At 39.3% G+C, this 22,074-nt stretch overlaps 1 protein-coding gene across 3 annotated transcripts in view; it reads left to right on the top strand.

Moving 5' to 3' along the window:
- dachd (dachshund d) overlaps positions 1-22,074 on the top strand; it is a 417,357-nt gene that overhangs the window by 195,359 nt on the left and 199,924 nt on the right. For all 3 annotated transcript variants that reach the window (XM_061879759.1, XM_061879760.1, XM_061879761.1), the window contains exon 2: positions 5,408-5,523. In XM_061879759.1, the coding sequence (XP_061735743.1) occupies positions 5,408-5,523 (116 nt within the window). The remainder of the gene's footprint in view (positions 1-5,407; positions 5,524-22,074) is intronic.

Here is a 22,074-nt window from a genome sequence, read left to right as displayed (position 1 = left end):
ACTTGAGATCTCAGCATGGCCCCAAAACCGTATCTCTATTATAGATTTTAATTAAGTTATGATATATTTTCTGAAAAAGCTTAGCAGTGTATTTTTTTAGGTGACCTTATTATTGTCCATCGAAGACGAGGCTGGTTCTCAGGAGGCTACACATACACGCATATATATATATATATATATATATATATGTCTTTATTTATATATATATATATATATATATATATATATATATATATATATATATATATATATATTTATATGTCTTAATTAGATCATCCAAAGAATAGTGCTCGATACCGTGGTAGAGCGCAATATGTATGTGTGGGAAAAATCACAAGACTACTTCATCTCTACAGAACTGTTTCATGAGGGGTTCCCTCAATCGTCAGGAGATCTGAGGGAACCCCTCATGCAACAGTTCTGTAGAGATGAAGTAGTCTTGTGATTTTTCCCATACACACCTATATATATATATATATATATATATATATATTAGGGGTGTAACGGTACACAAAATTTTCGGTTCGGTACGTACCTCGGTTTAGAGGTCACGGTTCGGTTCATTTTCGGTACAGTAAGAAAACAACAAAATATAAAATTTTTGGTTATTTTTTTTACCAAATTTGTAAACAATGGCTTTATCCTTTTAACATTGGGAACACTATAATAATTCTGCCCACGTTACTCCACATTAAACTGCCTCAAGTTGTTGCTTTGATTAAATAAAATGACAAAACCTTTCTTCTACATATAAAAAGTGCAACATTAAACAGTTTTAAGTCAACTCATCATGCTTAATTTATTACAGCATTTGTGAAGCCTGTAGTTTACTTTTATTATACACACACACACACACACACACAAACACACACACACACACACACACACACACACACACGCACGCACGCACGCACACACACACGCACGCACACACACGCAGCAAAATGAGCTAACGTAACGCTAAAAGCTAATTAGCCTTCACCTCAACCCAGAACTATGAGAGAGCTGAGCTGCAGTTTAAGTTTCTAGAAGGTCAACGGGCTCATAGTGATGTTTGTAATAGTTGTGACTAAGAAGTGTTTTTTATAATTTGGGGAGTGTACGATATCAGCTGCTCACCTGCTAAACACATATCTGCTAATCTCGACGCCGGAGCATTGACTCCATGCTGTTACATCGCTCTGAATACGCACTGCTGATTGGCTTTGTATGTAACCAATCAGATGGTTGTGTGGGCGGGACAATGCTGGGTGCTCACTGCTCAGACAGAGGCAGCTGCAAAGCAGCTTGTTAAGACTTTAGATTACAAACTCATTCGATACACCCTCATACCGAACCGAAACCCCCGTACCGAAACGGTTCAATACCATACCGTTATACCCCTAATAAATATATATATATATATATATATATATATATATATATATATATATATATATATATATATATATATATATATATATATATAGTGGTACCAAAATGTATTTCAATAACTTTTGATGCTTTTCTAAATAAAGGGGACCACAAAAAATTGCATTATTGGCTTTAGTTTAACAAAAAAATCTTAGGGTACATTAAACATATGTTTCTTATTGCAAGTTTGTCCTTAAATAAAACAGTGAACATACAAGACAACTTGTCTTTTATTAGTAAGTAAACAAACAAAGGCTCCTAATTTAGCATGCTGACATATTGCCATGTCTTGTGATCATGTTTTGTTTAGTTATGTTCTGTTTTAATTAAGACTCCATAGTTTCCTGTTTTTGCACTTCCTTGTTTGCTTTGTTTCCATGTCAACCCATTAGTTTTCACCTGTCCCCAAGTCACGCACCTTGTTTTCACTAATCATGTGACTATTATTTAAACCGAAAGTTGCCAGGAAGTCAGCCTGGCGACTTTACCTCTGATACACTCCATAGGTATGCTTCTTGCCATGCCACGTAAGTGTTTGTTTCTTCATGCCACAGTTATCGAGTTTTGTTTCATGTTCATAGTTTCTGCCTTTGTGCAAGTTTTTGTTCATTAGCCAAGTTGTTGTACTTCCGCCTTGTGCGCGCCTTTTTTTACCTTTTTTTATAGCAATTAATAAATATGTCCTTACCTTCACACCTTGCCCGCTCCAACTCTCCTTTGCATTCCGGAAAAACAAGCCCCAAAGTCCACATTTTGACATATATGCAGTAATGCATTTTCCATTCTATTATTTTGTCAACATTAAGGACAAGTAGTAGAAAATGAATTATTAATCTTCTTGTTCATTTACTGTTAATATCTGCTTACTTTCTCTTTTAACATTTTCTATTTACACTTCGGTTAAAATGTAATAATCACTGATTCTTCTCTTGTTTGATACTTTACATTAGTTTTGGATGATCCTTACAGGATCATACATTGGTCATATTCAAAGTCCTCATGTGTCCAGGGACATATTTCCTGAGTTTATAAATATTATATATATTTTCAAACAACAAAAGAAGTTGTGTTGCTAAAAATTATCGATGTAATCATATTAGTATAGACTACATACGTTCCTATACTTGGTATCATTACAGTGGATGTTAGGTATAGATCCACCAGTAGCGTTGGTTTACATTATGGCGCCGGTGAGCTACGGTGTGTAGTGAACCATGTTTAGCTATTCCTCGTCCCTGCAGTGATAATGTTACTTGTAAGAAATGTACTTTATTTCTCGCCATGGAGGCGAGCATTAGTGATTTAGAAGGAGCTAAAACACTGCCGACTCCGGATGGACCTTAGCCGCTAGCTAGCTAGCTATGTCTTAAAGCACCTTTTCCTGAGGGCGTTTCAGTATTCTAACTTCACCTTTATCTTTAGTTTTTAAGCCAAAATGCGTCCGTTCTCCCTTTCCTGTCTACACACTGTGTCTGCTTGCACGTACTCTGTGTGCGTGCACTCCTCCGCTCGTAAAACCGGCAATGTCACAACGTGACGACGACAGGGGGGTGGGGTACTTTTTAGAGTTGGTATAGTACAGAATATGATTAATTAGTATTGCGGTACTATACTATTACCGGTATACTGTGCAACCATAATACACACACACACACACACACACACATACATATATATATATATATATATATATATATATATATATATATATATATATATATATATGTGTGTGTGTGTGTGTGTGTGTGAGTGTATATATATTTATATATAAAGCGTTGAGACATTGCTAGTAAAACGAGCAGAGACGCATGTTAGGCAACATACGGATTACTTACAAGCAGAAACAGTGTGGAGAACAAAAATATCCCCAAAAATTATCACAATATTGTATAGCTATGCTAGTGTTGCTGTTCCACTCCTTAATGTTACGTTGTTCAATGTATCTTTTTGTTACGACTTGGAAATGAGAGGACCCAGATGCAGAGAGGAAGTTTCCAAAAATAACAGCTTTTATTTTGAAATAACTTTTTAACCTCCGGTAAAATACATACAACGTACGGAAAATAAATCCGAGGATAAACACTTAACTCAAAAATCACTCCAAAAAATAAGAAATGAGAAAATAACCTAACAAAAATAGAATATCAAGAAGAATTAACAAAAAGCGCTCCAACAGGAGGAAAAATAAACTCTAATTATACATACAAATACAATATCTATGAATAAACAAAAAACACTCACTCAATGAGGAAATAAAACGAAAATTGGAATAACAAAAAACTCACCAATTAGGTCGACGAAGGTAACTAAGGACGCTCGAAGGAGGAAAAAGTAAACTCAAAATTTCAGCAAAAAAATAACTGCAATGATCAAAAATTAAGGAGAACCAGAAAAAACAGGAGCAAGGCAAGGAGGGAATCAAAGACATGGACTTGGACATGAACATGGACGCTAGAAGGCACGATAGACGAGACGATCTGGCAAAGGACAAACGGAGAAGTGAACTTTAATAGGACGTGGGAGTGATGGGGAATAGGTGGAAACAATCAGGAATCAAGGATGACGTCAGACTGGTGACACAAGAGGAAGGACCCGTAATCTGAAACAAGAGGGTAGCTTTTCAAAATAAAACACATAGATCACAAGACAGAAAAACAAACAAGACTTCCCTCACTGCGGTTTGACACTTTTAAGTTAGACAAGTGTGAGTTACAGTGTATTCGTACTAAATAGGGGTGCTTGAAAAAAACTAATCCCGATTATTTATTTAGATTGAAAACCGATTCAGAATTTTCAAAAATAGATTTTTTTTTTTTTTAAATGATTGAGCTTTTTGGAGACGCTTCGTGATGGGCGTGGACAAACAAAGCTAATTATCATTAAACCTACACACACACACGCACACTTAACTGTGTCCCATACTAAAAGTGCTGTTGAAATCCCAGCATCAAGGCCAGATTTGGGACAGGAGTTTGGCACCTGTGAGACGTATTTAAAGTTGCTGAAAAACCCTATAATACGGGGACCTTTAAGATAAAAGCAAGCTCATTTCAGAGAGGATTTAGTAGCCCGATAAAGCTGCGACTATTGTACGCGGCATAATTTACGACGTCAATATGTCAGCGGTGTCAAGTCGGCCATAACTCATCGTCAGCTCTGAGACACCTTCTTCGTAAAGAGTATACCTTTTATAGACTTTTGCCCCCTCGCTCTTTGATGATATGCTTTTTCTCGCACCCCCGAAGGCCTCTCTCAGTAACTGTAAGCCGGCAAAGTAGCTATCGATCGCCGCCCGGCGCTGTATTAACACGCCAACCAGAAAGTCAGCCCGGGTGCTATCTGCCTTTTGTCCTCCTCCCCCCCGTCAGGTGACTCGGTCATTTATCACGGCTGGATCTGCTCGCACCCTCGTCGGGTGTAATAAACCCCCCACCCCCCTCGCCGTCAGAGTGGTCCAACAGGTCTGAATCACTCCGTCACACCACCTTCCAGCTATGGCACGCATTAAATCAAGCAAGCGGAACATTTCCTAAGGCAGCCATTGCCTTTTAATTTCCTGAAGAACCTTAAAATATCATTCATTACCACAACTACACATATTTGGTTTTAAGAAGCCTCATAAATCAATAGTGGCCTGACTGCCATAATTATAACAAGTTAACATGTAATTTTCCAGACCGAGGCCGAAGAGTTTAGCATATGCAAACGAGGCAATTGGAACGGTGCGGGGCGGGGCGCGGGGCGGCGGGGATATTAATGCGGAGAGGAACAGGTAACGAGGTACGGGTTATGAATTATGCATCAAAAAGTGGTTGATCTTCAATAAAAGGAAATGAATTCAGCGTGTAATCTAATTAGTTGTGGAAGTCTATTATGTTGAGCTGCAGAAAGCAACTGTCCTTGAAAGGAAATGTATTTACACTGCTTGTACGGTAATGTTAACACCGCCCCACCACCGCCACTCAAGCGCCTTGTGTCTTTTGTCTCTTTATAGCTCCAGACCCGGACGACCCCCGAAGAGAACCCAGAGTGTGACATCGCCGGAGAACCCTCACATCATGCCGCACACTGTCCCCGGTCTCATGTCCCCCGGCATGATGCCCCCCACAGGTAGGACTCCCGCCCCTGTTTAAAAAAAGATCTGGCCGAGGGACGTGCACTTTGAAGAAGTCAATGTAGAGCTTGGGTAGATCTACCGAACACGAGTTAACACGCAACTTTAATTAAACTTTGACTTAGACCAGGGGTCGGCAACCTAAAATGTTGAAAGAGCCTTTTTGGACCAATAATACAAAAACAAATATGTCTGGAGCCACAAAAAATACTTGCCAACCCTCACGGATTTTCCAGGAGACTCCCGAAATTTAGCGCCTCTCCCGAAAACCTCTTGGGACAAATTTTCTCCCAAAAATCTCCTGAAATTCAGGCGGAGCTGGAGGCCACGCCCTCTCCAGTGAGGACAGCCTGTTTTCACATCCGCTTTCCCACAATACAAACAGCGTGTCTGCCCAATGACGTTATAACTGTAGAATGATCGAGGGCGAGTTCTTGGTTTCTTATGTGGGTTTATTGTTGGGCAGTTTCATTAACGTCCTCCCAGCGCGGTAACAACACACAACAAAAGCAGTCACGTTTTCGTCTACAGTAATGTTGTGACACTCTTAAACAGGACGATACTGCCATCACATGTGCATGCATATGGTTAGAAAAATAGTTACAGAGAATAGAACAAGGATGGACAATGCAACCCTTAACTCAACAATGAGTAGATGAGTGTTGTGTGTAAGTAAATGAACATTGAAATATATATATATATATATATATATATATATATATATATACATATATAGGGCTTCACGGTGGGAGAGGGGTTAGTGCATCTGCCTCACAATACGAAGTTCCTGCAGTCCTGGGTTAAAATCCAGGCTCGGGATCTTTCTGTGTGGAGTTTGCATGTTCTCCCCGTGAATGCATGGGTTCCCTCCGGGTACTCCGGCTTCCTCCCACTTCCAAAGACATGCACCTGGGGATAGGTTGATTGGTAACACTAAACTAAATTGGCCCTAGTGTTTGAATGTGAGTGTGAATGTTGTCTATCTGTGTTGGCCCTGCGGTGAGGTGGCGACTTGTCCAGGGTGTACCCCGCCTTCCGCCCGATTGTAGCTGAGATAGGCGCCAGTGCCCCCCGCGACCCCAAAAGGGAATAAGCGGTAGAAAAATGGATGGATGGATGGATATATACATAGCTAGAATTCACTGAAAGTCAAGTATTTTATATATATATACACACACACATATATATATATATACATACATACATACATACATATATATATATATATATATATATATATATATATATATATATATATATATATATATATATATGGAATACTCAACTTGGTGGATTGTAGCTGTAAATATACTCCTCCTCTCTTAACCACGCCCCCACCCCCGACCACGCCCCCCCACTTCTTGAAATCGGAGGTCTCAAGGTTGGCAAGTGTGCATACAGATAGTGTCATGGGATATAAATTGAATTAAGTGGACTTAAAGAAAACTAAATGAGCTCAAATATACCAACAAATGAGGCATAATGATGCAATATGTACATATAGCTAGCCTAAATAGCATGTTAGCATCGATTAGCTTACAGTCATACAGTGACCAAATACGTGATTAGCACACTCCACACAAGTCAATAACATCAACAAAACTCACCTTTGTGCATACATGCGCAACGTTAAAAGTTTTGAAGACAAAATGAGACAGAAAAAGAAGTGGCATAAAACATTGCTAGAAAGTCGGACAAAGTTATACATGTAAACAAACTATGGTGAGTTCAAGGACACCAACATTAGTAAGACAAAACGGCGCTCGCTAAATACTCAAATCAGTGAAGCATGTTTAATAAAAACAGTGTGCTTTATAACAATTAGGGAGATTTGTGTCATGTTTGTGCTCCGACAGAAACCATATTAAAACAAAAAAGATATTTTTTATATTTTTTCCCCTCATCTTTTTCCATTTTTCATGCAGTTTTTAAAAAGCTCCAGAGAGCCACTAGGCCGGCGCTAAAGATAGATCCGCGGGTTGCCGACCCCCGACTTAGACAAACTTCATTGATCCACAAGGGAAATTGTTCCACACAGCAGCTCAATTACAAAGGATGGAAAGGGAAAGGATAATAAAGTTAAAGTACCAATGATTGTCACACACACACTAGGAGTGGTGAAATTTGTCCTCTGCATTCGACCCATCCCCTTAATCACTCCCCGGGAAGTGAGGGGAGCAGTGAGCAGCAGCGGTGCTGCGCCTGGGAATCATTTATGGTGATTTAAAGGCCTACTGAAACCCACTACTACCCACCACGCAGTCTGATAGTTTATATATCAATGATGAAATATTAACATTGCAACACATGCCAATACGGCTTTTTTAGTTTACTAAACTACAATTTTAAATTTCCCGGGAGTTTCGTCTTAGAAACGTCGTGTAATGATGACGTGTACGCGTGACGTCACAGGTTTTTAGGAAATCTGAGCGCTGCACACACACACAGCTAAAAGTCGTTTGCTTTAACGGCATAATTACACAGTATTTTGGACATCTGTGTTGCTGAATCTTTTGAAATTTGTTCAATTAATATTGGAGAAGTCACAGTAGAAAGATGGAGTTGGGAAATTTTAGCCTTTAGCCACACAAACACACGGTGATTCCTTGTTTAAAATTCCCGGAGATGAAAATTTAGTATGGATCAGAGCGGTCAAGCAGACATGAATCCAGACCAAATGTCAACCTGCAGGTTTCGGTGAGAAAATTGTGGTTAAAAAGTCAGTTCTTACCGGATAAAAGCTGAGCTTGGGCCGTCCATAACTGCCGTCGACTCCCCTGAGACACTGCGCGTCAACGACCGGCCGGTGACACACCCTTCCGACTATCAGGTAATATTAAACTCACTAAAACACTATCCATCCATTTTCTACCGCTTATTCCCTTTTGGGGTCGCAGGGGCCCTGACGCCTATCTCAGCTACAATCGGGTGGGTGGAGTTTGCATGTTCTCCCCATGAATGCGTGGGTTCCCTCCGGGTACTCTGGCTTCCTCCCACTTCCAAAGACTAAAACACTAACACAGGGGTGTCAAACTCAAATACAAAGTGGGCCAAAATTTAAAACTGAACAAAGCCACGGGCCAAGGTTAAACAAATTAACATTTTAATAGGGACCCAAACAAGTTTTGCATTGAATATTGAACAAGCAAGGCTTATATAACTTTAGTGACATGCAAAATCCAGTTTCAAATAATAATAATAATAATTAACAAAATATCAATGGCATATGAAATAAAATTTAAATAAAAATGTAATGCCTTTTTTCTATTTGCAATCTTCTGAGGTAAATATCAAATTTTTTCCACAGACTAATAATACATTTGAAAATAAAATAACAATGAATGAACCAAACATTCAAGCCTTGAAGTAGCTAAAGAAAATGCATGAATAAAACGTTAATTATTGGTCAGTTTGCTGGAAGTTTCCCGGAATAGTTAGTGCTGCACGGGGTTCTGGGTATTTTTTATGTTGTGTTTCGGTGCGGATGTCCACCCGAAATGTGTTTGTCATTCTTGTTTGGTGTGGGTTCACAGTGTGGCGGATATTTGTAACAGTGCTAAAGTTGTTTGTACGGCCACCCTCAATGTGACCTGTATGGCTGTTGACCAAGTATGCCTTGCATTCACTTGTGTGTGTGTAAAAGCCACAAATATTATGTGACACGCTGTTAGTATGGAGGAAAAGCGGCAGGACGACAGGTTGTAGAGAACGCTAAAGGCAGTGCCTTAAATGCACGCCCCCAATATAGTTGTCCAGGTGGAAATCGGTAGAAATTCGGCTGAATGGTTGCCCCGGGAGATTTTCGAGAGGGGCACTGAACTTCGGGAGTCTACCGGGAAAATTAGGAGGGTTGGCAAGTATGAGTATGAGCGGTGAATGCGGTGTTACAGCGGCACCAACACTGTATAACACCGGCGGGCCAACTCTAATGCTAAAATGATATTGCCTCAAGGGCCAAATTAAATTACACGGCGGGCCAGATTTGGCCCACGGGCCAGAGTTTGACACCTATGCACTAACACAATAGAAAGATAAGGGATTTCCCAGAATTATCCTAGTAAATGTGTTTAAAAAACATCCGAATACATCAGCATGCTATCGCGTTTTTTTTAAATACTCTTTTTTTTTCTTTTTTCTTTTTTCTTTCTAGTCCGTCGCTATCAATATCCTCAGACACGAATCTTTCATCCTCGCTCAAATTAATGGGGAAATTTTCGTTGTCTCAGTCCTAATAACAGTTTTTGTTGGAGACTCCCATTAAAATCAATGTGAAAATATGAGGAGGCATCACGTGACGTCATCGTCTGCGACTTCCGGTAGAGGCGAGACTTTTTCAGGAAGTACTAGAAGTGGCGAACTTTATCGTCGATTTTCTCTACCAAATCCTTTTAGCAAAAATATGGCAATATCGCGAAATGATCAAGTATGACACATAGAATGGACCTGCTATCCCCGTTTAAATAAGAAAATCTCATTTCAGTGGGCCTTTAACACCCAATTCCAACCCTCAATGCTGAGTGCCAAGCAGGGAGGTAATAAGTCCCATTTTTTTATAGTCTTTGGTATGACTCGGCCGGGGTTTGAACTCACAACCTACCGATCTCAGGGCGGACACTCTAACCCAGGGGTAGGGAACCTATGGCTCGCGAGCCAAATGTGGCTCTTTTGATGACTGCACCTGGCTCTCAGATAAATCTTAGCTGACATTGCTTAACACGGTAAGAAATGAATAATTCCGCTGGCAATAACAGTGTTAAAAATAATGTTCAAAATATAAAACATTCTCATGCATTTTAATCCATCCATCCGGTTTCTACCGCACCTGTTCAAGAAGTCGTCTTAATGGTAAGAAGTATTTTATTTATTGTTGGTTAGCTTCAGAATAAAAATGTTATTAAAAGGAATAAAATACTTATTTATACTCTAAAAATATTGGTCTTACTTAAAAATGCATGCATTTAGTTGTATTCAGTCTTAAAAAAAATATTATATGGCTCTCACGGAAATACTTTTTAAAATACTTGGCTTGTATGGCTCTCTCAACCAAAAAGGTTCCCGACCCCTGCTCTAACCAGTAGGCCACTGCAGGAATTAAGTAGACTTAAAAAGGTACCGTAGTAGCAATATAAAATATAACAGATGTAGGGCTGAGCGATATGGCCTGCTTTTATTATCTCGATATTTTTAGGCCGTATCGCAATACACGATATATATCTCCATATTTTGCCTTAGCCTTGAATGAAGGCACCTTCTCAGTTGGTTATTTATGCATCTTATAACGTAGACTTACTCAGCCTGTTGTTCACTATTCTTTATTTATTTTAAATTGCCTTTCAAATGTCTATTCTTGTCCGGAGCGACTTATAATCCGAAAAATACGGTACTTGCGTGCGTCGTGCGGCTCGTCCTGGAAATGGCAACTGGTCTACCAAAAACATGTCTTCCGCCCCTGGAAAACAAAAAACAAAGAGATGGTTAGGAGGAGTGATGATGATGATGATGATGATGGGCGGTGGGGGTGGTTTGCAGTGAATAAATTGAAGTGGAGATCTTTTCTCTCAGATTATTCCGGTAGATGTTGCATTTGTTGCCTTGAGTGCATTCTAATTAGCACGATTAAATCCACTCTCCCGCTGTATGTACATAGGCGCTGGTAGACGCTGGTTTTATCGCCACAAGAATCAACAACAAGCGGTTTGGGGTCCTGACGCCCCCTCAGGGCCAATAAGTCTTATTGCAACTAATGCTTTTGTTCTATTTGCGGCTGGCTGGCTGCTTTGATGTCGGTGGCTTCAAGTGCTACCATTTGCATATTGTTGTGCCGCTCGCCTTCTTGGCCTTCTTGCGTCTCGTGTTCTCTGGCTGTAAATCAGGGGCGTCAAACTCAAATACAGAGTGGGCCAAAATTTTAGACTGAACAAAGCGGCGGGCCAAGGTTGAACAAATTAACCTTTTAATAGGGACCCAAACAAGTTTTGCATTGAATATTGAACGAGCAAGGCTTGTATAACTTTATAGTGACATGCAAAATCGATTTTCAAATATTGTAGCATCCCGGAAGAGTTAGTGCTGCAAGGGGTACTGGGTATCTGTTCTGTTGTGTTTATGTTGGGTTACGGTGTGGATGTTCTCCCTAAATGTGGTTGTCATTCTTGTTTGGGGTGGGTTCTCAGTGTGGCGCATATTTGTAACAGTGTTAAAGTTGTTTATACGGCCACCCTCAGTGTGATCTGTATGGCGGTTGACCAATTATGCATTGCATTCACTTGTTTGTGTGTAAAATCCGCATATAGTATGTGCCTGGGCCGACACAATGTTTGTATGGAGAAAAAGCGAACGGGACGACAGTTTGTAGAGGACGTTGAATGCAGTGCCTTTAAGGCATGTCCCCAATGATGTTGTTTGGGTGGAAATCAAGAGAAATTCGAGAGAATGGTTGCCCCGGGTGATTTTCGGCAAGGGCACTGAAATTCGGGAATCTCCCGGGAAAATCGGGAGATTTGGTAAGTATGAGTATTAGCGGTGAATGCTGTGTTATAATACCGGCGGGCCAGCTCCAATGTTAATTTGATATTGCCTCAAGGGCCAAATTAAATTACACGGTGGGCCAAATTTGGCCCGCGGGCCAGTTTGACACCCATGCTGTAAATGATATTTACTGTATGTACTTGATGCACACGTCATTAATCTTCACCACTCGTTGGTTGAAAAGGACTCTGCTTGGCCAATCGCGAACTGGGGACGAAACGGTTTCGATAAATGTGATATTGTTCTCCCACTTTTTTCATAATGGAATGATCATATTTACTGTGTTTTATCAGTCGACCATGTTTAGCAGTGATGGGTCCGGTAACACCGATGCATCGGCGCATGCGTCGGGCTCGTAGAGCGAAACCCTGTGTCGGTGCACGTACCGCTCTTAGAAAGTCACGTGACCGATCATGAGCTGTTTTGGTCACATGACCAATACGCGGACCGTGTCGCACTGGCACCTGCGCGCCAACCTGTGTTTACAAGGAAGCGCATCTCTCCCGTCCAAAGGCAAAACCTAGTAACTCACTTCTAGGTGATTTTGAGAAAACAAAGGAAAACCAATCCATCTTGATGCTGTCTTACAAAGATCTACAACAGGGGTGTCAAACTCAAATACAGAGTGGGCCAACATTTAAAACTGAATAAAGCGGCGGGCCAAAGTTGAACAAATTAACCTTTTAATAGGGACCCAAAAAAGTTTTGCATTGAATATTGAACAAGCAATGAGGTGGCGGCTTGTCCAGGGTGTACCCCGCCTTCCGCCCGATTGTAGCTGAGATAGGCGCTAGCGCCCACCGCGACCCCAAAAGGGAATAAGCGTTAGAAAATGGATGGATGGATATTGAACAAGCAATAAGGTGGCGACTTGTCCAGGGTGTACCCCGCCTTCCACCCGATTGTAGCTGAGATAGGCGCTAGCGCCCACCGCGACCCCAAAAGGGAATAAGCGTTAGAAAATGGATGGATGGATATTGAACAAGCAATAAGGTGGCGACTTGTCCAGGGTGTACCCCGCCTTCCACCCGATTGTAGCTGAGATAGGCGCCAGCGCCCACCGCGACCCCAAAAGGGAATAAGCGTTAGAAAATGGATGGATGGATATTGAACAAGCAAGGCTTATATAACTTTATAGTGACATGCAAACTCGAGTTTCAAACAATAATAATAATAATAATTTAAAAAATGCAATGCCTCTTTTCGATTTGCAGCCTTCTCAGGTAAATATCAAAATAAACTTTTTTCACAGGCTAAAAATACATTTGAAAATAAAATAACAATAATGAATGAATCAAGCATTCAAGTCTTGAAGTAGCAAGAGAAAGTGCACAAATAAAACATTAATTATTGCTCATTTTGCTTAGCTGATTTGCTTTAATACTAAATATGGAAAAAGCAACACTTATATAAATTAACAGTGCAAAATCTTAATAGTGATGGTAGCGCAGGGTGTATATTGTAGCGTCCCGGAAGAGTTAATGCTGCAAGGGGTTCTGGGTATTTTGTTTATGTTGTGTTACGGTGCGGATGTTCTCCCGAAATGTGTTTGTCATTTTAATGTGGTGTGGGTCCACAGTGTGGCGCACATTTGTAACAATGTTAAAGTTGTTTATACGGCCACTCTTAGTGTGACCTGTATGGTTGTTGACCAAGTATGCCTTTCATTCACTCGTGTGTGTTTAAAAACCGCATATATTATGTGATTAGGCCGGCACGATGTTTGTATTGAGTAAAAGTGGACGTGACGACAGGTTGTAGAGAACGCTTTTAGGCAGGGCCTTTAAGGCACGCCCCCAATATTGTTATCCGGGTGGAAATCGGTTGAAATTCGGGAGAATGGTTTCCTCGGGACATACTCGAGAGGGGCACTGAACTTCGGGAGTCTCCCGGGAAAATCGTGAGGGTTGGCAAGTATGAGTATAAGCGGTGAATGCGGCTGTATAATACTGGCAGGTCAGTACTAATGTTAATTTGATATTGCCTCAAGGGCCAAATTAATTTACACGGCGGGCCAAATTTGGCCCGCCGTGTAAATTAATTTGGCCCGCGGGCCAGAGTTGGACACCCATGATCTACAAAGTCATCATAGGTATAAATGTTTTCTTGAGCTTTCATTTTCTTGCCGATTGAGCCATGGATTGAATCTGCTCTCATGAACTTGTGCCCTTTCTCCAGATATTTTATCACAATCTCGGGTGGGCCCCATTCTGCGTTTGCACATTGGGCAAGAGCCGTGTACAGCGTCCAGTTTTTATTTTGACCTCCACAGTTATCTGCCCAAAAGAGTATGCAAGGGGAAGAATCAAGAACAATACATTTAATGAAGGTGCTTGCAATGTCCTGGGCCAATCTTCCAAATATCCCCTCGTGCCATAATATCACATAATCAGGTTGACCGTCGGCCCCCATTCGTGCAAATGTCTCATTAAAGACAATAAGGCCACTGACAAAGAAGCTCCGATTGGTCCCTTGAGATACTAGGTTTTTCTGTTGTATCTACGCGGTTATGTGGTAGTTGCTAGGTCCTGCCATGCGCGTAACAGCTTACTTACGGAACAAATTACAATATCGCATACACTAATGTAAAGCATATCACCTAGGAACTCCAAAATTATTATCAGCTCAGTTTTGAACAAAATTGAGTTACTGGGTTTTGCCTTTGGACAGGAGATCTGTCAAGGAGATGCTGCTGCCAACAGAATCGCCGCACTTGTGTCGTTGGTCATTTGTCATTTATCGTCGTCGGAGATTATTTCCAACGTGTGGGAATATTTTGATCATTTATCGGAAAGAAAGGTATTTGTGTTCATTTCCTTGTCGTTTCATCCTGTTCTCTCAAAGTTTCTAGCATTGTCCCACCCACACCAACATCATATTGGTTACATTAAATGGCAGTGACGAACAATCTCTTCGATAGCTCAGTTGGTAGAGTGGAGGGCTGTAGTTGTTCATGCTGAGTTCCTTAGGGCACTTGTTCAAATCCATCTCGGACCCTTCACCTTTTTACCTTGAATTGATTAACGTGGAGCCCGATTTAAACACGTTGAAAAACTTATTCGGGTGTTACCATTTAGTGGTCAATTAAACGGAATATGTACTGTACTATCTACTAATAAAAGTTTCAATCAATCAACAGTGCCTATTCAGAGCGCATGTAAAAAACAAAACAAAAACAAAAAAAATCCCAGTCCACAAGTATCGTCATTCACAACATGTTCTCTTAGATTTCCATGTTATGATACACATGCATACCATTTAGTGGTCAATTGTACAGAATCTGTACTGAACTGTGCAATATACTAATACAAGTTTCAATCGATCAATCATGTTCACATTATTTATTGACTGTATCTAAAAAAGATAGAAATATATTTGTAACGCCGGTTCGGCATGGTGGTACCGGGTTCGATTCCCTCGTGGATGCGTCAAACGAAGAACACAACAAAGGTAGGATCTAACAAATGTATTAACAAAAGGTGAGCTCTGAACAGAAACACTGGAGCTAATAAAAAGGGAAACAAAAGGCGCTAGCGTGAAAGTTAGGATATATAAAGAACTAAGACTTGGCACGATAGCACAAAAAGTAAAAACAAAGATGATTAGCATGTGAGCTAAAGGTGACGAGGTGGCTTAGCTAATGAGCTAGCGAGAAAAACATACCTGACGTTACTTGTTGCATGTGAGCAAATTAGGATCCGAGGAAGACTGAACAGAAAAGGCTGGCTTACAAAGGAGGGTGATTAGCTGAAGCAGGTTTGTGGGACCGAGTGTAGCAGGTGAACTAATGAGTAACCATAGTAATGGACAAAACAGGAAATAAACGGGTCAGACGGAGAATGAAAACACAGATGGAAAAATAAATAACGTGAAGATCTGAGTCACGGATCGCAACAATATTTTTATTTAAATGAAGATATGAAATAATCCTAAAGGAAATACAATGATTCGGTTTATATTATTGTATATACTAGGTCAGGAGTCACCAACGTGGTGCCCGCGGGCACCAGGTAGCTCGTAAGGACCAGATGAGTAGCCCGCTGGCCTGTTCTAAAAATAGCTCAGATAGCAGCACTTACCAGTAAGCTGCCTCTATTTTTTTGAATTGTATTTATTTACTAGCGAACTGGTCTCGCTTTGCTCGACATTTTTAATTCTAAGAGAGACAAAACTCAAATCGAATTTGAAAATCCAAGAAAATATTTTAAAGACTTGGTGTTCACTTGTTTAAATAAATTCATTTATTTTTTACTTTGCTTCTTGTAAGTTTCGGAAAGACAATTTTAGAGAAAAAATACAACCTTAAAAATGATTTTAGGATTTTTAAACACATATACCTTTTTACCTTTTAAATTCCTTCCTCTTCTTTCCTGACAATTTAAATGAATGTTCAAATCAAATTGTTTTTTTTTATTGTAAAGAATAATAAATACATTTTAATTCAATTCTTTATTTTAGCTTCTGTTTTTTTGACGAATAATATTTGTGAAATATTTCTTCAAACTTATTATGATTAAAATTCAAAAAAATTATCCTGGCAAATCTAGAAAATCTTTAAAATCAAATTTGAATCTTATTTCAAAGTCTTTTGAATTTCTTTTAACATTTTTGTTCTGGAAAATCTAGAAGAAATAATGATTTGTCTTTGTTAGAAATATAGCTTGGTCCAATTTGTTATATATTCTAACAAAGTGCAGATTGGATTTTAACCTATTTGAAACATGTCATCAAAATTGTAAAATTAATCTTAATCAGGAAAAATTACTAATGATGTTGTATAAATTATTTTTTTATTTTTTTCAAAAAGATTCGAATTAGCTAGTATTTCTCTTCTTTTTTTCGGGTGAATTTTGAATTTTAAAGAGTCGAAATTGAAGATAAACTATGTTTCAAAATTAAATGTTAATTTTTTTCCTGTTTTCTCCTCTTTTCAACCGTTCAATTAAGTGTTTTTTTTCATCATTTATTCATATTCTGTAAAAGGAAAAAAATGACGTAATGACAGGCAGAAATACCCATTTTATATATATATATATATATATATATATATATATATATATATATATATATATATATATATATGTCTTGATTGGATTATCCAGAGAATAGTGCTCGATACCGTGGTAGAGCGCAATATGTAGGTGTGGGAAAAAATCACAAGACTACTTCATCTCTACAGATCTGTTTCATGGGGGTTTCCCTCAATCATCAGGAGATTTTTTTTTTTTTTTTCCTGATGATTGAGGGAACCCCTCATGAAACAGATCTGTAGAGATGAAGTAGTCTTGTGATTTTTTCCCACACCTACATATATATATATATATATATATATATATATATATATATATATATATATATATATATATATATATATGTATGGTGCGCCGGTGGTGGCCATAGTCACTTTAGTAAGACTAAAGTGACTATGGCCACTTTAGTCTTACTAAAGTGGCCATAGTCTTACTATAGTGGCCACTATAATCACTAAAAATGATTCCCGAGCGTAGCCGCCGCTGCTGCTCACTGCTCCCCTCACCTCCCAGGGGTTGATCGAGGGTGATGGGTCAAATGCAGAGGATAATTTCACCACACCTAGTGTGTGTGTGACAATCATTGTTACTTTAACTTTGTTACCCTAATTTTATAAGAAAAGTTTTAAATTTTGGCAATTTTATGAGTAGAGTTGTAAGTTTACTCGACAAAAATCACAATTTTTTCAGAAAACTTTAAAATGTTGGCAATATTATAATAAGAATCGGAACTTCACTTGGCAAAATTTAAGACAAAGTCATAATTTTACTGTAGAAGCTAATTGTTAATGGCCACTATAGTCTTACTATAGTGGCCATAGTCTTACTATAGTGGCTACTATAATCACTAAAAATGATTCTCGAGCGTGGCCACCGCTGCTGGTCACTGCTCCCCTCACCTCCCAGGGGGTGATCGAGGGTGATGGGTCAAATGCAGAGAATAATTTCGCCACACCTAGTGTGTGTGTGTGTGTGTGACTATCAGTGGTACTTTAACTTTAACTTTTAATAAAACTGCTGTTATTTGCTTTACACCGGAAGTCATAATTAACATTAACTTGAAAAATTAACTAATTTGTTTTGAATTTTTAAAGTTTTGAATAAGGAATATAAAAAAAATTAAATATTTTTTTTGAAATGCTTTTGTTACATTTTGTGTAGAATTAAAAAAAAACTGGTTACACATTTTATTATTATTATTCTTTAAAATGTTATTTCATTGCATTTTTTGGGGGGTTTAAATTGCATTTAATTGTATTTTATTCATGAAATTGTACCAGTTTTAGAAGACTTAACTTGTTGCTATTTTCTCTAATGTGCTACGCCAAAAGTATTTAATATTTCAGCAATATACAAAGCCCCGTCTACATGAAATAACACCACTTAACACTATTTTAATCTAATATAGTAATGCTTCCTGAGGCTGAGCCAATCAGGGGCCAGGTTTGGTCCCCTCTAAGTGGCCAACACTACTGTAATTTTGCTATTTTTAGTTTGTTTAGCACTTTTTATGTTTGTAAATATTTAATTTAGGTATTGATTGATTGATTGATACTTTTATTAGTAGATTGCACAGTACAGTACATATTCCGTACAATTGACCACTAAATGGTAACACCCCAATGAGTTTTTCAACTTGTTTAAGTCGGGGTCCACGTTAATCAATTCATGGTACAGTATAGTTAAAAAAAATATAAAAAATATTGTTTGAATTCCACGATGTAGAGAAGCTGCAATATTTGAAGCGCAATGTGGGGAGAAACCACAGTCCAAAAATCTCCAAAGACATTGAACATTTTTTTCTACATGTTTTTGTTATATTTTGCAGTGTTTGTTTGAAAAATAAAAAATCTTAGAGTACATTAAACATGTTTCTTATAGCAATTAAGTCCTTCAATAACATATTAAACTTACATTATTAGTAAGTAAGCAAACAAAGGCTCCTAATTAGTCTGCTGACATATGCAGAAACATATTGTGTCATTTATCATTCTATCACTTTGTCAACATTATTAAGGACAAGTGGTAGAAAATTAATTATTAATCTACTTGTTCATCTGCTCTTAATATCTGCTTACTTTCTCTTTTAACATGTTCTATCTACACTTCTGTTAATATGTGATAATCACTTACTCTTCTGCTGTTTGATACTTTACATTAGTTTTGGATGATTATCGGAAATGCTGATTATCGGTCCTGCTAGACACCGATTATCGGTCCTGCTAGACACCGAACTCTATTTAATAATACAACTCTAACATTTGACAACCAAACAATTAAACAAGGCGACACGGTAAAGAATCTGGGTATTATCTTCGACCCAACTCTCTCCTTTGAGGCACACATTAAAAGCGTTACTAAAACGGCCTTCTTTCATCTCCGTAATATCGCTAAAATTCGCTCCATTCTGTCCACTAAAGACGCTGAGATCATTATCCATGCGTTTGTTACGTCTCGCCTCGACTACTGTAACGTATTATTTTCGGGTCTCCCCATGTCTAGCATTAAAAGATTACAGTTGGTACAAAATGCGGCTGCTAGACTTTTGACAAGAACAAGAAAGTTTGATCACATTACGCCTGTACTGGCTCACCTGCACTGGCTTCCTGTGCACTTAAGATGTGACTTTAAGGTTTTACTACGTACGTATAAAATACTACACGGTCTAGCTCCATCCTATCTTGCCGATTGTATTGTACCATATGTCCCGGCAAGAAATCTGCGTTCAAAGGACTCCGGCTTGTTAGTGATTCCCAAAGCCCAAAAAAAGTCTGCGGGCTATAGAGCGTTTTCCGTTCGGGCTCCAGTACTCTGGAATGCCCTCCCGGTAACAGTTCGAGATGCCACCTCAGTAGAAGCATTTAAGTCTCACCTTAAAACTCATTTGTATACTCTAGCCTTTAAATAGACTCCCTTTTTAGACCAGTTGATCTTCTGTTTCTTTTCTTTTTCTTCTATGTCCCACTCTCCCCTGTGGAGGGGGTCCGGTCCGATCCGGTGGCCATGTACTGCTTGCCTATGTATCGGCTGGGGACATCTCTGCGCTGCTGATCCGCCTCCGCTTGGGATGGTTTCCTGCTGGCTCCGCTGTGAACGGGACTCTCGCTGCTGTGTTGGATCCGCTTTGGACTGGACTCTCGCGACTGTGTTGGATCCATTGTGGATTGAACTTTCACAGTATCATGTTAGACCCGCTCGACATCCATTGCTTTCCTCCTCTCTAAGGTTCTCATAGTCATCATTGTCACCGACGTCCCACTGGGTCATTATTGTCACCGATGTCCCACTGGGTGTGAGTTTTCCTTGCCCTTATGTGGGCCTACCGAGGATGTCGTGGTGCCCTTATGTGGGCCTACCGAGGATGTCGTGGTGGTTTGTGCAGCCCTTTGAGACACTAGTGATTTAGGGCTATATAAGTAAACATTGATTGATTGATGATATCACAAACTTGGGTATCAATCCGATACCAAGTAGTTACAGGATGATACATTGGTCATATTTGAAGTCCTCATGTGTCCAGGGACATATTTCCTGAGTTTATAAACATAATATACATTTAAAAGAAATGAAAGAAGATGTTGTGATGCCAAAAAATATTGATCATAGTAGTACGTGCCTGTATTTGATATCATTACAGTGGATGGTAGGTGTAGATCCACATTTTGTAGTGAAGCATGTTTAGCTATTCCTCATCCTGCAGTGATAATGGTACTTTGTAACAAACTTACTTTATTTGTCGCCATGCAGTTGAGGATTAGTAATTTAGAAGTAGCTAAAACACTGCCGACGGCGGATGCACGTTAGCCGCTAGCAAGCTATCCATGTCTTAAAGCACCTCTTCCTGAGGGCGTTTCAGTGTTATAACATCACCTTTATCGTTAGTTTTTAATTCAAAATGCGACCGTTCTCACTTTTATGTCCACAGACTGTGTCTGCTTGTAAGTACTCTGTGATTGTGCGCTGCCGAACAGTCTTGTCTGCTCGTGAACCAGCAATGACTTGACATGACGACGATGCAGGCGCGGGGGTGGGGGGGTTGTGGACCGCTACTTTTCAGAGGCGGTATAGTACCGAATATGATTCATTAGTAACGAGTAGGGGTGTAAAGGTACATGTATTTGTATTGAACCGTTTCGGTACAGGGGTTTCGGTTCGGTGCAACGAATGAGTTTCCAGACGGCCATATTAAGTAGCGTAAACAATACCGAAAAATCCTGGACATTTGAGGCATTTAAGAAACTCCGCCCGGACAGCCCCGCAAAAGAGGACATTTCCGGTGAAAAGAGGCAGAGTTTCTTAAATGCCTCAAATGTCCGGCATTTTGAGTTAGGGTTGCGTGTATTTTCAATGTACGTTCAGGGTTAAGAAGGGGTTAAAAACAAAACAAATTGTTCGCGAAGCAGCAGCATTCGTGAGGGAGAGGCAGAGGCAGAGAGAGCGAGACAGTTATGATAAACGCGCATGCGTCGCCACTGTGCTTTTTATCCATAGATTTATCAGATTTAATTTTTTATTATCTATAGCAGGGGTGTCAAAAGTGTGCTCCGGAGGCCATTTGCGGCCCTCAGCTAATGTTTTAAAGGCCCACGGCACATTCTAAAAATACTATTTAAATAAACAAAAACATAAGTGAAATAAAAAATCTTGAAGGTTAAATGTAATTTAGAAAAAGTTGCAATGTTGACTAATAAAACTAAGCTGTTTTTTTTTTTTTTCAAACTGTCATTGCTCAAAACATAATATTGAACCAAAATCAATGTTATTATAAATTATTGACCCATCCGAGGTTTCGATTACTTCACATAAAAATATTCCACTAAGAAAAATATTTTTGGTGGAAGATTGTGCAAATTTGGTAAATAAATAACCCAAAAAATTATATTTTGTTTTCTTACTGTACCAAAAATGAACCAAACCGTGACCTCTAAACTGAGGTACGTACCGAACCGAAATTTTTGTGTATCGTTACACCCCAGTATCGCGGTACTA

The sequence above is a fragment of the Nerophis ophidion genome, linkage group LG19 (genome assembly GCF_033978795.1).
Source record: "Nerophis ophidion isolate RoL-2023_Sa linkage group LG19, RoL_Noph_v1.0, whole genome shotgun sequence".
Classification (NCBI taxonomy): Eukaryota; Metazoa; Chordata; class Actinopteri; order Syngnathiformes; family Syngnathidae; genus Nerophis; species Nerophis ophidion.
Note: the sequence above shows the minus strand (reverse complement) of the source record. Positions and strands in the feature narration are given on the sequence as shown.